This window comes from Cervus canadensis, chromosome 2 (genome assembly GCF_019320065.1).
Source record: "Cervus canadensis isolate Bull #8, Minnesota chromosome 2, ASM1932006v1, whole genome shotgun sequence".
NCBI classification, from domain to species: domain Eukaryota; kingdom Metazoa; phylum Chordata; class Mammalia; order Artiodactyla; family Cervidae; genus Cervus; species Cervus canadensis.
In genome coordinates, this window is record NC_057387.1 from 9,909,446 (window position 1) to 9,926,021 (window position 16,576).

Consider the following 16,576-nt stretch of genomic DNA (forward strand, 5'->3'; position numbering starts at 1 on the left):
GGACTCACATGCAGTGTATTCTTCTAGGAGGCAGAGAACTACTCGGGAAAAAAAATACAAACAATAACCCTTGAAGAGGGCAAGGGTGAAATTTGGGACATTATCTGTGAAATCTTAGGGAATAAGCAACTTTGATCCCTGGGTCAGGAAGATTCCCCTGGAAGAGGGCATAGCAACCCACTCCAGTATTCTTTTTTTTTTTTTCATTTATTTTTATTAGTTGGAGGCTAATTACTTTACAATATTGTAGTGGTTTTTGCCATACATTGACATGAATCAGCCATGGATTTACATGTGTTCCCCATTCTTGCCTGGAGAATCCCATGGACATTGGAGCCTAGTGAGCTATAATCCATGGGATCTCAAAGAGTCGGACACAATTGACTAACACTTCCAAATGGGGTAGGAACATACCTCCAAATGTAGGAAGAGATGGCAGATTGGGGAATGCTGGAGATTTCCTGGAAGACAACAAGTTTGCAAACAACTGGACAATGAATCAGAGATATTTGAGAATAACCAGGACTTCTTCCTCTCATTTGCATAACTGTGTCTACAAGTTTTCTAAAAGTCTAAGGGTGACATAAAAATGCCTAAAACCACCCTAGAACTATGCCTCAAATTTCCCTAAATCAATTTTTTCAAGAGCCTCTTTCCCCTGGTGACTCCCTCTTCCCTTCACCAAATAGCTGTACGGAGGATGAAAGCTGACACGCATTTTGGCCGAATGGATTTCTAACCTTCCCCTGCCACCTCGTGAGTGCTCCAAGTTCCTCCCGCCCCAATCACCTAGAAGACGTGCAGAGATGATTTGGAAGGACTCGAACTTGTTACTTGTTAATTAACCTAAACAGTCACATTCGTCTGCAAGGTGCATTCTTGTTAATTAAAACTGCGATTCTCCTTGTGCCCAGACGGCGGGCTGCTGTTGTCAGAATAATTAGGTAGCATACGATGGTTTTCATGCAAATCCCTGACAATTAGAGCTGGCAATGAATTGGGTTTGAAATCCCAGTGAAGTTTTCAATCAGAATTCCTCTGAGGACTCTTTCTTGAGGAAGGTAATCATGGGGCTATGGTTTCAGGGATATAGGATGTAAGGACCAGGTATTTGCTTCTGAAATCCTCTGGGAGGGGCTCCAGTTTGAAATCAATGAACTATGGGCATCAATGCGATCTTCCATCTTCCCTTAAGAAATCAGTCTCTCTCCATAAAGAAGCAAAGCAGAGCAACCGTCCCTAGGGTATGTGTGTGTTCCCAAGAGCTTGCTTTCTGGCTGTCTTCTTCCTGAGAGGATTTTTTTCTTTAGCCAGAGGCCCAATAATTCATACAGAGCTAAAGTCCCTGCCATCCCTGAGATTAAATTCTTATGGGTTCAAAGGAAATAGGATGTGTATTCCTGAAGGGTTGCAGAAAAGATGCCTGAATCAGAGCAGTTTGGAGGTGGCTGGTGGTATGCAGTGGGTTAAATGGACTGGGATAACAGGGCCCCCAGGAAAGCCTTATAGAAATGATAAGGCCAGGGCTAGACTTACAGAAGAGCTACCCGAATGCAATGGAGATAACACAGGGAAAGGCCAGCACCCAGGGGAACTGGGGCAAAGCAGAGGGGACGGAATGGGAAGGAGAAAGTTGTGGGGACACATCTCCAACCAGTCCTTACCTCTTATCAGCCTCAGGCATCTGCCTTGGCCTTTCCTTTGTGAGAGATGTAACAGGGGCAGAGTATCTGAGGGTCTCTCTACCCAGGCTGAGCAAGGAGGGATTTCTATCTGGAGGCATGGCTGAGGGGGTGGGTAGATAAGACAACCCCAGTGGTCTTAAATTAAGCCTCCTTTGCATCAGGTTGACACTGGAAGATTTGGCAAGCTGAAAATGCCCTCTCCTCCCCCTTAACTAGGTCAGCGTCCGAATCCAGTAGCTTGTAAGGGAGTTGGCCAGTACCTGAAGGATTGAAAGACTGGTCAGGTGCTGGAGGGTGCAATTTATGAGAATAGGCTGGGAAGGGAATTACAACAAAGAAAACACTGGGATACATTCATAAACTAAGACTGGAGATCTTAGCATAATTTAGGTTTGTAATTTATCTCTCTTTTCTCTATTTTCTCTGCCTTTCTTTCTGTTTCAGTATGTCTCCCGCGTCTCAATTGGTCCCTAAATCCCGCCTTTCAATCTAGGATGCACCAATCAGCAGCTAATCTGGTGGTTGCTAAGAGACAGGAGGTGGGGGGTTGAGAGGATTTGTCACTGCACCCACCCAGGAAAATTCCTCCTGCCTTTCAAGTCGCCTGCCAAGGATGCTGTAACTCATCTCTGCCCCTCTCCTGCATTCTCCTACTTATCTCCAAGGTCCAAAGAGTCAAGCAGAAATGATTTGGGGGAGAAACCACATGTAGCACATCTTTGAAAAATGACAGGCCAAACCTAGATTCAGGGCTTCCCTGGTGGCTCAGAAGGTAAAGAATCTGCCTGTAATGCAAGAGACCTGGGTTCAATCCCAGGGTTGGGAAGATGCCCTGGAGAAGGGAATGGCTACCCACTCCAGTATTCTTGCCTGGAGAATTCCATGGACAGAGGAGCCTGGCGGACTACAGTCCATGGGATCTCAAAGAGTTGGACATGACTGAGTGACTAATACAACAACATCCCTGGATTTGGATAGATTTAAGGTACCTTCTCAAGTCTCCCCAGCGTTTAACTGGGTTGGAGGGAGAGACACGTCTTTGTGTGGCATCTCGGGTACGGGGTGAATTTGTTGGTGCCATTAGAATTGGTTTTCCTTGGGCTTCCCTGATGGCTCAGTGGTAAAGAATCTGCCTGCCAATGCGGAGAAAGGGGTTCGACCCCTGGTCCGGGAAGATCCCACATGCTGTGGACCAACTAAGCCAACAGTTGTGCCACAACTGTTTAGTCTGTGCTCTGGGGCCTGGGAACCACAATTACTGAACCCCAAGCACCCTAGAGCCTGTGCTCCACAAGAGAAGCCGCCTCAATGGCAAACCTGCGCACTGCAACTAGAGAGTAGCCCCCACTCACCACAAACAGAGAAAAGCCCATGCAGCGACCAAGACCTAGCCCAGCCAGGAAGAAATAAATAAATATAATTATAAAGAAGAGGCTGTCCCACTTATGAAGGGGGGCTTATTCATGGTCCTTCCTATCATCACCTAAACTTGACTGAGAAAAAGTCTCCAGGATCATGACGAAGCATCCAATCAGGGAGGATATTTGGGGAAGAGGTTCCCAGGGCAAAGAAGTACAGTGGGGAAAGCAGAAGGATATATTTGTGTGGGGGAAATGGCTTATTTTGAAAGCTAAAAGGTATTAGAAGGGAAATTTGGGGAATTCCAAGCAGATGGCCCAGCCAGATCAGGCCTTTCCTCATCAAGTATCTTACGCTTCACAGCTTCTTGATTTTTATTTCCCTACATGCTTCCTTCATAGAAAAGGCTAGGTCCAGAAACTGGGGTGAAGAAAACTCATTTGAGATAGGAGTGAGTTACAAGTCCTGATTCCATACCCTGAGAACTAGGATGGAGAACAGAACGAGGTGGAGGGAGAGGCCCGAGAGAAAGAGAGAGCAGAACACTCTCACAGGAGTATGCAAGTCAAACTCTGATAGAGAGGCAAGTATACACACGGGCATCTGTGATTACTCAGCCGTGTCTGACTCTTTGCAATCCCATAGAATGTGGTCTGCTAGGCTCCTCTGTCCGTGGGATTCTCCAGGCAAGAATATTGGAGTGGGTAGCCATTCCCTTCTCCAGGGAGCCTTCTCGACCCAGGAATCGAACCCAGGCAGATTCTGTACCATCTGAGACACCAGGGAAGCCCATCTGTTATTACATGCATGCATCTAACATGGACACAGGATCTAACAGATTTAGACAGACAGATGCACACACATGGGGATTAGGACTATGCTGAGGAATAAACCTCAGAGAGAGGACTCCTGGGAAGTGGCTTTAGAATTATCTTGCTAGGTTCCCTGAGCTAAGTAAGGTCCTCCAGGACGCTTCTCTCCTCCACTCCTCCCCCCGACCCGATCTCTAAGCAAAGCCAACAGGAAGACAGAAGGCATCTAGATGGCAGAGAGGAATGCTGGACAGGCCAGGCAGAGAGGAGTCACGCTCTCCGTTCATCTTCACTCGTCTTCGTTTTTCTCACTGCAGCAGCATCACTTCTTTCTTTACTAGCTAAGCCATCTCTTCTGGCTCTTTTTTGTTTGTTTGTTTTAGGTTTAGCTGCTCTCCTCATATTCTGGTCCCCCTGCTCTTGCCCTTTGAGATGGCAGCAACCCCGCACCTCAAGAGAACATCTGTGTGCCCCGAGGATGTTTGCACATCATTCACTTTCTCCCCAGGCCAGCCAGAGAAGCAGACGCTGACAGCAAAGTCTGGTGTGAAATGCCTCTCTCTCTCCATTCTCCTCCCTCTCCTTTACATCCCCAGACAAAATAAGAAACCACCAGCTTCATAAAAAAAAAAAAAAAAAACACACAGCGTAGACTTTAATTCAGCTTGACAGGTGGGCAGAGAGCTAGGATTTGCCTCCAAGGGTGTCCAGATGAGAAGTCTGTGTTGTAGACAGAGGCAGGGAGGGTGGGGACGTGTGAGTGGCCTGGTGGCAGACCCAGGCGAGGAGCAGGGGTGTAGCCACGCAGTGCAATATTGCCAGGGCTTCTGCCACATCCAGCAGCATGTCCAGGGCTTGCTGGGCCGGACATGTTGACACCACTATGGCCCTGGACCTCACTAGAGAGTCCAATCCCAGAGACATGCCCTGAGGCCACCAAAAAATGAACCAGACCCACAGGATATCGACCCAGGAACAAGTCACCCTGCCCAGCGCCCTCTTCAGCCCCTTGGCTCCCAACAAACCCAGGGGCAACAAGACAAAGACGGCAAAACAGGCTGCAGCGTGTATGTACCGCAACATTTCCCACTCCCCGCTGAAGGTCACGGTGCAGAGTCCTTGGGAAGTGTCACTGCCCAGCGTGACTGGCAGGGACAGGAGGGTAGCCACTCCCCAAAGTCCCACGGTGATCCCCAGCCTGAGGCCTGGGACCTGGCCCGCACCCAGCTGGGGGCCTAGGTAGGCATGGTACCCTATCAGCAGAGCTTGAGCAAAGGCTGAGCCATAGGCGACCAGGTGAGCCAGGTGGCAGAGGGTGGTGATGGGCGCCCCAGTGAGCCCCCGTGCCAGGATGGGCACCACGATGCTGAAGAGGGCGCTGCCCACGGCTAGCTGCACCAGGGTAGACCTGTCCTGGTAGAGCTGCCAGCGGAACAGAGGTCTGAGAAGCGCGTAGAGGAAGGTTCCACCAGCCAGGATGCCCAGGATGCTGACAAGGATGAAGAAGGGCAGTGAGGAGTAGTCGAGCAGTGGGCAGGAGTGGCAGGGCGCAGCTGCTTCCATGTCGGCCTCATTATAGTCTGGATAGTCGGTCTCCAGAAATTCACTCCAAAATCCCTCTTCGAGGGCCAAGTTGGTGGAGTTGTCATCAGCCACCTGGAGGACATCCCCAAAGGGACAATCAGAGCATCCAGCTATCCCTCTGAAGGGGATCCTGGGAGCTGAGGGCAGGAGGTATGGAGAGAAGGGCAGCGGGAAAGTGGGGGCCGCAAGAGCTGGGTGCAGGGGAGAGGGTGGGAGAGGACAAGACTGAGCCGAGTCATAGGAAAGCAAGGGAAGGGGGTGGACAGGCCTGGGAGAGAGGAGCAGGTCTGGCTGAAACTGACAGAGACGAGCGAGGAGGCAAAGAACGGGGGACCCTGGACACGGCGAGGAGACAAGGAAAACGAGGGAAGGGACAAGAGAGGAGAGAGGGAGCGAGGTCTACAGACCCGAGGGGCAGACAGAAGGGGCGGCAGGAGGCAGAGAGGGAGGGGTTGGGGGTCAGCCCCACACTCACCGGGTAAAGACAGTTCCCCATGACGCTGCTGGGTGCAGGGCGGGCAGAGAGATGGGCTGGGGTAGTTCTGCCAGTGGCTGTGGTTCCAAGATAAGCGCCAGGGACTAATGAACGCCATCAGCTCTGGGCAGGGCCGTGGGGCGGGCAGTGCATTCAGGAAGTGTTTACCCCACGCCTACCGCCTGTCTGAGCCCCAGGACCACTTAGGGCACTGACCCCAGGGGCTTCCTGTTTTGAGACTGGAGTCCGCTGGTGAGGACCCACACTCGGGAAAGGAAGAAGGTGGGGACCAGAAAGTCAGTGTTTTTCCAAAGGTGGAAAGGGAGGCCGAGAAGCCAGGGGGCTTTCCAGCACAAAGGGATTCTTCAAGTACGAGGAAGGAAGAGGGGGCCAGAGGTGAAGTGTGAGACGCTGATAAGAGACGTGCTGGGAAATTGGAGGAAAAGGCCAGCTGATGGCACTTACTGCTTCTCCATCCCCTTGAACTGGATCCAAGGAAAGATAGTTCAAAAGTGGTGTGTTTGTGGGAGGGGGTGTTAGTGGTGCTTGTGGCTGGATCCATGTGATTCTGACAACCTGAGCGGTATGTGTTCGGGGGGCGCCCTTTGTGTATCATTCATGGTGTCGGAGTATGCTTACTCATCTTTACACGTGGCTGTGTGTCATATCTGAGTGCTAGGTTTTGGGCTGAGTGCTAGGTGTCTGGGAGTGTGTGCTGCTCTCTGGGTCTGGGTGTTTTGGTGTGAGAGGAGGGAAGGCTGGGGGGCAGCTGTCGAGGTTGTATAATGAAGCTGCTTCAGGGAGCAATTGGGCATTTGCCCAGCCACCTATGGGCACAGTAAATGCATCTTCCATACCAAGCAGAACACATGATGTGACAAGTTAAAGCAGGCTCTTGGGGGCAATGGGATGGCATACTTTAAAACGGGACTGTTGCCTATGGGGCAATCTCTATTCACATTCCTGTTGGGGATTATAAAAGCCCTGGAAGTGCTACATTGTCCTGGCATCTTAGCAACATGTAAAGTTTCTTGTGGTGGGGAGAGCTATTTCTCCCCAGCATCCTATAGGAGGATGCCCTTAAATGGACATTTCTGCTCTCTGGTATGCTGTCGCCTCACCATCCCAATTCTCACATGACTTCTGCTCTTTTGTCCCCCCCACCCGCCCCTACCTTGCATTTTATTTCCTCACTGGGGGACGCTTAGCCTGGACTTGGGGAACGGTGAGTCATAGAACATCTGAGTTGGAACCATAGAGAGGGTTAGTTAGGTGGTACTATTTCATTTGTCCAAGAAGGCGCTGGGTGTCATAGCGCTAATTCTGCCAAGTCCTCCTTCCCACTCACTCAAGGGCGGCTGGAGCCGGAAGCAGAGGTGCAGAAGAATGGTCACCTTGCTGAGATGGTCTCCTTTCTCCTGGGACACTAGCTGCAGTTTCAGGTCCAACATGAAGGGGACTGAAAAAGGAGTTTGGGGGGTCTGTTGAAGCGATCCTGGCAGAGGGCAGTGGGGAGCAGTCAGGCACCCCACCCAACACTGGAATCTAAGGACCTGGCCAAAGGGCACGAAGGAACGCTCTTCTCTCCCGCAGAGAGTCCTGTCGTTTCCATACACGATGCCCCGGAGAGCGCGGCCTGGCAAGGCACACACCACCCCTGGAGGCAGCAGGTGCAGAACAGCCCTTACACACACGCATCCCAACAGGAGCAAGAGTGGCAAGAAGGAGGCAGCCGAAGGACACGGATAATCCAGATATATTGAGGGTGGCCCCTCTGAGATTAGCACAGGAGAGTTAGAAAGATTATAAAGATACACGTGCCCTCCCTGCTCCCCGCCCCGCCCTCCACCCCCAGACAGACACACACAGCACGACGGCCCCGTCCCCCCCGCCCCCCGGTACAAATATGGCTTCTGTGTAATATGGACAGAGTGGTTCAGCTCAAAGAGGAAAAGTCATTTTCCCAAAAGCGGGTGCTGGGAGGCAGGGAGACCACAGGCCTGGGGCCCTAGGCTGCCTCGCTGCTGTAAGAGGAGGGGGCCCAGGGCCCTAACCAGCGGCTGGAAGATTCACGACAGTATTACCTGAACTGAAGGGGGTGGGCAGACCTGCTGGCTGCAGCTGCCCCCACTTGGCACACCCCTGGGTGGTCAGGACAGCAAGACATGCTGGAGGAGGGTGAGAGCGGCGCCAAGGGGCACCTGGGTCTGAGGCGGGGCGGCCGGCGGGCGCGGAGGGCGCGCGGCCTCGTTTCCATGGCAACCGGCTTGGCCACAAGGAAGACAGAAAATCAAAAGCAGGGATGGAATGGAGATGGGAAGGAGACAGGCGCTTTTGCTCCTAGCCCTCAACGCACCGGGTACAGACTATGGGGACAAGAAGTGAAGTGGTCATTCCAGGTCAGTGCCAGCGGAAGGCCTGAGGGATGCATAGCAAAGGCTTTAGCACTGACTCCGTGGCTCCGAGACGGGGAGACGGAGGCAGAGGTTGAATGCCCTGTGTTTCAGGGAGAGATGAGATGGACGACTGAGCAAAAACACACCCCGGGACTGTTTTCTCCGTAACAGATGGGCGCCGGGGACGGCATGGAAATTCCAGGATGGAGCGACATCCCAGGTGAGGTGCCCAGCCTGCCTAGGGCCTGTCAGCTCCCACAGCCCTCCTCCACATGCCCCGCAGCCCCCCACCTGCCCAGGAGCCCCTCTGCCTCTCGCTCACATACACAAGTGCGCAGACACACAGACACACACCGACACACACATGACTATTCCCTTCGTTTGGGCAGGAAACAGCTCAGCGCAGTGAAGCTCCTTTTAGTATTTTTGTTGTTCTGTCTGCCTGGCTGCTGAGGGAGGGAGGGAGGGCTTGGAGAACAGGAGGGGGCAGAGGGCAGCACAAGACAGGGAGGCGAAGTTGCTGAGCAGTGCCTAAGACAAGTGGTTGCCGTGCAACAGTCCAGGGCTCCAGTGAGAGAGTCAGGGGCCCCTGGGCGGGGAAGCAGATGCAGTTTAGGGCGCAGAGCCGCACCTCCCCCACAGCTGCTAGAGCAAGGAGGGGCAGCCTTGCTCTGCTGTCCCCCAAGGGTGGTTCCTGGAAAAAGGGCCTGGCTTCATTCACCATAGGGGCCGGGTGGTGGGGGCGGGGAGAGCAGAGAGGGCCATCTCTGCCATCCTTTCTCTCCAACTCTGCCCTTCCTGCAGGGACCCGTGCCCTCCCACGTGGGGAAGCCCTGGGCCCCGTGTGGCTGTGTGCCAGCTGCAGGTCACATCTCCTGGGGCACCCCCATTCACCCCTGTCCTATTAGGGAGGAGGGGGAGGGGTGTCAGGTGGTACCTTCTCTGTGCAGAGCTCAAGGTGTGCAACTTACAGAGGAAAAGCCACCTCCCGCCTCCTGCTCACAACCTCCCCGACCCCAGAGAAATCCAGGAAGAGGCTCTCATGACCGAGGGCTGGTGAGGGTCCCCCACCAAACTGACCCAGCTCCTTCCTGCCCTAACCCTCTCCTCATCCTCCTTCTAACACTCCACGTTTTCTGTTTGTGTGGGTCTTGTTTGTTTGTTTGTTTGTTTTGCTTTCCTCACCCCAGGGCCCCTGCCCCTCCAGCCTGGAAACAGATTTGATTTGGGATTGTTACAAAAATAATAATAACCCAAACGCAGAGAAGCCACGGAAAGGGCTGAGGGCAACCCTCCCTCCCCACCCGCCCTCCCCATTCCAAACCGAGTACAAAACCGCACCCAAAGCAGACATTCTGTACAGGGGGGTGGGGGGGGGCTGGGGAGCAAGCGGGAGGGGCAGCCCTGGGGTCGCTCTGTACAAGTCCAGGTTGGTGATGGCCCCAGACGTCCCCATGGGGTCCCGGGGGGCGCCCCTAGATGAAATATTCCTTCTTGTCGTCCCCGCCCGACTGCCCGCCTTCTGCATTGATGATGGCCGTGTCTGCATCGGGGGCATCGTCGGAGCCTTTCGCCTCGTGCGTCAGGTAGGTTCCTGGGAAGAGAGAAGAGGCTCCTCCTTTCAGGAGCAGTTTCCGAATCTCGGAGGCTCCCCCCCACCGGCCACTTTCCCACCCACTCACTCGCACCTTGCTTCTGTAACTTTTCTCCTACCTGGAGCTTTCTTCTTCCCCACCTGCCCTGATTAGCATCTTGCTGCTGATATCTCTCACCTGAACACACTACTAAGAACTGATGGAGCCTGCTTTTAGTCTCATCTATAACACAGGCCAAAAAAAAGGTGTGTGTGTGTGTGTGTGTGTGTATGTGTGTATACACACACGTGTGCTCATACACTGGTAACAGGAAAGCTGCGATGTCAGCTCCATGACTGCACTGCTGAGATCTGGCTAGCGTCTGACCTGTCCACAGAGTCAGGCTGCTGGCCAGGGATTTCCCTGGGTGTTCAGTGGTTAAGATTCTGTGTTCCCAACGCAGGGGCCCTGGGTTCAATCCCTGGTCAGGGAACTAGATCCTACATACCACAGCTAAAAAAGATTTCATGTGCTGCAACGCAACTAAGACCCAGGCGGCTGGCTTACAAGGAATAACAGAGGGCTGTCTGAGAGGAAGGCATATGAGGAGAGGGGAGGGAGAGATGGCAGAGATATAAGCTGCTGCTGCTGCTGCTAAGTCACTTCAGTCGTGGCCGACTCTGTGTGACCCCATAGATAGCAGCCCACCAGGCTTCCCCGTCCCTGGGATTCTCCAGGCAAGAACACTGGAGTGGGTTGCCATTTCCTTCTCCAATGCATGAAAGTGACAAGTGAAAGTGAAGTCGCTCAGTCGTGTCCAACTCTTTGCGACCCCACGGACTGTAGCCTGCCAGGCTCTTCCGTCCATGGGATTTTCCAGGCAAGAGTACTGGAGTGGGGTGCCATTGCCTTCTCCGAGAGATACAAGAGAGGAGAGAAAAGGGAAGGGATGGTATGGGGTTAAGGGGTGAGGCGCTCAAAGGACAAAAACCATGAGGCTAAACTGAAAGGAGCAAAGCGCAGGAAGAAATAGGAGGGGGATGCAGAGTTGCGGCAGTCCTGTCTCACCCGACGGCCCTGGAAGCAGGGCGGCATGGCTGCAGCAGCTGACTGGGTGGGAAGGTCTGACTTCACCTGGATGATCACCAGGTGATCAGGCCTGACTATGGGGCTGGCGGTGCTCAGTTATCACAGGTGGGCCGTGTTCTTTCCTCCACCAGCGCTCCAAGGGTTTCAGACACTCCCGCCCACTGAGACTCCGAAGGCCCTTCCCTCTGGCCGCGCCTACCCTGCCGGCCCCTCATGATCTCCCTGTCCTCTCTCAAGTCCCTCGTGATGCTCCCTCGCGCCTCTGACCTTTGTGCCGGATCAAGTAGTGACCGAGGAAGATGAGCAGGATGAGCAGCAAGAAGACGATGAAAGCCACGATCCCCCCGATGATGGCGTGGTAGGTGCTGGAGGACGAAGGCACTGGGCTGGGGTCTGGGGGGAGAGGGGAGCACACAGTCAGATCTGGGAAGGACCTGCGCCTTACAGCGTGTCTGCCCTGGGCCATGGACCATCCGACACCTCAGAGGGAACAGAGCGGCTTCATCCAACACAAGGGATCTGTCTCACTTTACACCTGGCTTCTTACACAGTATCTGAAACATAGGACTTGTTTTAAAAAACATATGCAAGAATAAACAGATATATCTGCTCACACTTAACCTTCTGAGTTCGTGAACCTGAAGCCTGACCCTGGTCAAAGATCAACACTTTGATCTCTACATCTTTTCTTATCTTCTCTCTCTCTCTCTGTCTGTGTCTGTCTTTGAATTTCTGGGTTATCAGGATATTCTTTCCCTATCCCCCATACCCTCTTACCCTTCTGTCTGCTTGGTATTCTGAGCTGGCTTTTCTAAGGGGGGCTTCTCAACCTAATCACACATTGTCCTTATTGCAGATTGGAAAGGAGCTGTGAAAAAATGCTGGAGACAGGAATAGGCACGTGAACTGTGCATAGATGGTGGACTGTGATTCCCTGTATAAAGAAAAGTGTTCCTTCTTGTCAGGGAGCTTAGAGTTCCAGCAAGACCCAATCTTCCTTTCACCAGAGAGGTCTGGGGTTCCATCTTCACTTCCCCACCAGCCAAAGGTTTGTGCGAAGGACAAAGACTGAATTTCTTCCTCCCAGTTCTGATGGCCTCTGTCATCAGATACAGAGACTCTGTCCTCCACAGCAGTGTCTATAGGGGACAGATTCCCAAGCACAGGCTTGGCCAGGCATGCCGAGGAGAGCCGCAGTCACAGTCAGAGTCCCACAGATCTGAAGAGACAGTGCCCATGCCTGGGACACAGTTCTGACATGTCCAAAATTATACGAGCTGCAGTTAAGGCTCTCCCACCCATGGGAGAGCTACTATTTTTTTTTTTTTTTTTAAATAGAATCAGTTTGAGTTTTGATGCCTCATCGACTCCTCGTCCATTTTCTCTCTCCTACCTTATGTCTCCTCTGGCTTGACTGGGCCAGCTTTTTAGCTCCTTGCCTGTCTCCACCTTATTTGGGGAAAAAAAAAATTATGCTCTGGTTTGCATGCTCTGCTTGGGAGGGAGGGAGAAGAAGGTCCCTGTGTCTCTGTGATAGGAAGAGTGGGTGTGATGGTTCAAACTGGAGGGAACATGGTGAGGTTATCCACTGTTCCTCTCCCCTGCCTCCAAGAGAATGTGAGATATAACCTTTATTAAAAACCAATTCTAGATAATCATCCCAAAGACTGTAAGAATGAAAAGTCCCTAGGAAAGCCTAGGTTGGCACGGCGAAAATGACCTCTGGGTTCATCAACACAGGTTGGCGTCTCTAGGTATAACTCCATCTAATTTCACTCCAGGTAGTTGGAAGTCAGCTCTGTTCAGAGTTCTCTCTGGAGGCAGATGCAGTAACTAATTCTACCACCAGGCGTCAGCACGGGAAGCAGACCAGTCAGAGGACTGGGCTTCTAGCGCAGAGTGGCGGGATCAGCAAGAGACCAACCACAAGGGCACGGGAGCTTTCCTTCTCTGCCAATGGTCATCAGAGCTGGCCTGGAGAGATCTGGGGGCAGAAACAGAAGCTCAGTGCATTGTCCTTGCTCCTGGCACCCGACAATAGCTTTGTTTGCTGTGCTGAGGCAGCTCCCGCGTTGCTGAGGTTTGCCCCTGGAGTCCCGAGACCTCTGGTCTCTTACTCCTGGGAGGCCTGATTGCTATCTCCACACTGCTTTAATGGACATTTCCTGTAAGGGAGTCTCTGATGTCCCCCTGACAACGCGCGTCCCCTATTCTGAGGGGAGCCTGAGTTTCTGGAGGGACTCAGTGTTCCTATCTGCTGCATGCTCACGCTTTGGTCGTGTCCGACTCTCTGCGACCCTGAGGACTGTAGCCCGCCAGGCTCCTCTGTCCACGGGATTCTCTAGACAAGAACACTGGAGTGTGCCAGAATACTGGAGGCCATTTCCTCTTCCAGGGAATCTTCCTGACCCAGGGATTGAACCCCCGTCCCTTACATTTCCTGTATTGGCAGGGGGGTTCTTTACCACTAGCACCACCTGGGAAGCCCCCATTGTTATTGGGGAGGGGTCTTCAAAAAAAATCTCCATAAAGAGGCTTAGCCTGTCGCTTTTCTTGAAGATGAATTTTGTAGTCACACCTTTGGGACAAAGTTCAGAGAAGGAACATCATCTAGTCTCTCTAGACGATATGGCATCTGAGAAAAAGATTCTGACTATCTCTCCACGTAGTACAAATTTATCTCTGTCTTCTGCATGGATTCTCTATAGCATGTCAAAGATCCTCAGAGAAGGAGATGGCAGCAGCAGCAAGCATCCTGTATCAGTCACAGGAGAAGTGACTCTGAGGATAGCCCTGCTGCAAAGACAGATGCCTCTGCACACAGATGAGAGACGCTGGGGCCTGGGCACACAGAATTCTGACTCTTGTTGCCAGGTGAGCACAAAGATTGAAGGATGGTATCACCTGGGTCATGGCTAAACAGAGGCAGATGAAAGTCCACCATCCCATCGATTTGTCCTTATTCCACATCCGAGAGTGGACCCGGAGCCTGCGTCCTTGGGCCTCCAGTGGTGGACTGTTGCCCCCCCCAGTCCGCTCCCAGCCGCGGTCTGGGGAGGCTATCAGGAGACGGAAAGAGGAGAGGACCAGAAGGCAGAGGAGAGAAGGGGTCTGCTGGACGAGAGCTTCGGAGGGCTCACCGTTCACGTTGAGCGTGTAGTAAGCCTTGTAGCTGCCCATGTTGCTGGTGGCCGTGCAGCCGTAGGTGCCACTGTCGCTCTTGTTGAGGAAGGGGAAGATCAGGGCGCTCTCCTGGGCCATCTTCAGCGGGGGCACGCTGCCCTCCTTCTCCCACACGTACTGCTGGGGGCTGTGGAGGCAGAGAAATCCCAAGTGTTAGGAAAGAGCAGGGCACGGAGCTAGAGGAGAAAACAGACCCGCACACGGGGAAGTCAAGGGCAGCGTGACGGGGGCTTGAGCGGTTCGAGGGGCCGGAGACACTGAACCGCTTGGGGCAGGGGGTGGGGGTGACCCCTGAGGCCCAGCCTGGGGATGAGGGAGACTGCCGAGCTCGTATCTAACTGGCTTGGTTCCTTACAGGAACCTCAGGGGCTCAGTCTGGGAGTGGCCCCTCCCCACTTCTGCTGCTTTGCAGGAGAAACAGTCAGAAGATGGGCCTTGTTCGACAGTGTCAAGGAAAACGAGAGGCTCAGATAGCATGAAGGAGACAGGAAGGCTTGAGGTGAAGCCTTCGTGTGCAGAGGTGTGTTAAAGTCCAGGAAACGGATCTTCTTACACGGGGTTGCCACGTCCCTCACAGTGGAGCAACAGCTTTTGGCCCTCGCGGGGATGAGGAGGGTCTGGCCTTATCTTCGCTGTTGGTGTGTCTGCAGAGAAGGAAACGGTGCCAACGTGATTCCATGCCATTTAGACTGCCTCCATCTCAAAGCCATTCAGTTACGCAAGTCAGCATCCACCTCTAAAGGCCTGGGAGCCCAAGAGGCTGTGCAACCAAGGCCACCCCACCCCCGCCTCTCTGAGCAAAGAGTACTACTGCCATTGGATGTCTGAAAACCTTGCAGAAGTAGAGCTGTGTCTGTCCTTGCTAGGGACCCAGGGATGTCTTAACAGAGAGCTGAGAAGGGGAATCGGGATCACCTGTGCCAAGCACATAAATGGGACTTAATACAATTTTTGACAAAACAGATAAACTTGAATTTGATCACTGATTGAGCTCACAATCTCTCCATCCTCTCTGCAAGGCAGTTTAAACAGGAAGCGCTGCATTAACTCAAAATACCATTTTTAGGGGCCAGTCCAAAAATGAAGCGAGAGCTTGGAAAGAGCAAGAGATGGGGGTCATATTTTGGCTACAAAAAGGCACTGACACAATATACATGGGCTCTGGGAAGGAATAATGGCATCTGCCACCAATGCCGAAGGGCTGCTTAGGAGGCTGGGTCCAGATGGCCGCATAGAACAATACAACCAGATGCTGGTTTAGAACAACAGATAAAGAGGCCGAGCTCCCCCTAAGGATAGAGCCAACCTTAACAACCGGTTAATGAACGTGTTTCAGTCCAATCAAACAGGACAAAGAGACTCAGGCCAGGTGAGAGAATGGGTGTTCCGGGGCCCCGCAGCCAGAGAAACCTCCGGTGTGGTGCCTGGAGTGTAGCATTTGTTGACTGACTGCTGATCACACGGAAGCCAAAAGGGTCCCTGGAGAGTGACTGCCAGATGGTCTGGTACCTAACAGAGAAGTCTTTGGGACTCAGACACGAGAGGGTCTTCTTTAGCCCTGGCCAGGGGCCAGGACAAGAAGCTCAAGGTCAGGGGCTTTACACTCAGAACTAATAATCAGAGGAACAACTTAGAGCAATATAGACCTTTGAGGTTTGCAAAGTTCTTTCATTAGATATTGTTTCATTTGTTCTTATGAAACGCACTGAAGTAGGCAGGGCCCACTCTGAGATTAAATGGTTTGCTAACAGTGACACAGCTGGTCAGTAGTGTCACCGCAGCCGGAATCCAGACTGAGAATCTGCTAAATGCACAGTGACGCCACCCCGGACGTACCTCACGTGCAATGCCAGCAATGGGTCTGGCAATTGATTAAAATAGCCCTGGAGTCAGGCCTGGGTCTTCCATAAGAAAGAGGTGGGTGAAGGGTCTGAGTTCTTTTAGAAAAGCAACCAGTCTTTAGAAAAGTTAGGACAAGAAATGCATTATTTTGTAACTCATTATCTTCTGCCTTTGTACTTTACTTTTGTCCCCCTTGACTTTTCTACTCAGAGAAGTTCTTTTTGAAAATTGCTAAATTTCCCATCTGTTTGCAAGGCAGATTCCATAAAGGAACAAGGATCCTTGGAAAGGTTGGGAGTAGTGATTGTTGACAGTGGCCATTTCAGGTCAGAATCCCAAGAAAAATCATACAGCTGGGGCGGATGGGGGGAATACTGGGAAAAATCTAGGGCTAATGATGCCAGCGAGAGTGGTTTTCCTATCATCTCTTTTCTTGAACTCGTAGTATGTTAGACCAAGAGGAGGCCTTCATGATTCCATGTCCATCTTCTCATTTACCAAATAAAGAACCAAGCTCAGTGGGGTAAGTTCCCTAACATCACTCAGCTAGGAAGTGGTGGAGGGGCAGATGAGAATC

The 16,576-nt window shown here is 52.4% G+C and overlaps 2 protein-coding genes and 1 long non-coding RNA gene across 4 annotated transcripts in view; 1 reads left to right on the top strand and 2 right to left on the bottom strand.

Moving 5' to 3' along the window:
• Nucleotides 1-4,487: 4,487 nt before the first annotated feature.
• ACKR1 (atypical chemokine receptor 1 (Duffy blood group)) lies at nucleotides 4,488-7,517 on the bottom strand. The gene is made up of 2 exons (XM_043452389.1): nucleotides 5,916-7,517; nucleotides 4,488-5,512 (listed from the first exon to the last, which is right to left on the bottom strand). Exons 1-2 carry the CDS (start codon nucleotides 5,934-5,936, stop codon nucleotides 4,541-4,543), a joined length of 993 nt encoding a protein of 330 aa, XP_043308324.1. The 5' UTR covers nucleotides 5,937-7,517; the 3' UTR covers nucleotides 4,488-4,540.
• Nucleotides 7,518-8,421: 904 nt separating this feature from the next.
• LOC122431225 lies at nucleotides 8,422-12,318 on the top strand. The gene is made up of 3 exons (XR_006266464.1): nucleotides 8,422-8,531; nucleotides 11,212-11,332; nucleotides 11,831-12,318. It is a non-coding gene; the product is annotated as an uncharacterized LOC122431225 (long non-coding RNA).
• Nucleotides 8,711-16,576, bottom strand: part of CADM3 (cell adhesion molecule 3) — a 31,215-nt gene continuing 23,349 nt past the window's right edge. For both annotated transcript variants that reach the window (XM_043452366.1, XM_043452374.1), the window contains 4 exons: nucleotides 14,711-14,801; nucleotides 14,115-14,284; nucleotides 11,242-11,367; nucleotides 8,711-9,905 (listed from right to left, as the gene is read on the bottom strand). In XM_043452366.1, coding sequence (XP_043308301.1) covers nucleotides 9,787-9,905; nucleotides 11,242-11,367; nucleotides 14,115-14,284; nucleotides 14,711-14,801 — 506 coding nt within the window. In that variant the 3' untranslated portion in view covers nucleotides 8,711-9,786. The remainder of the gene's footprint in view (nucleotides 9,906-11,241; nucleotides 11,368-14,114; nucleotides 14,285-14,710; nucleotides 14,802-16,576) is intronic.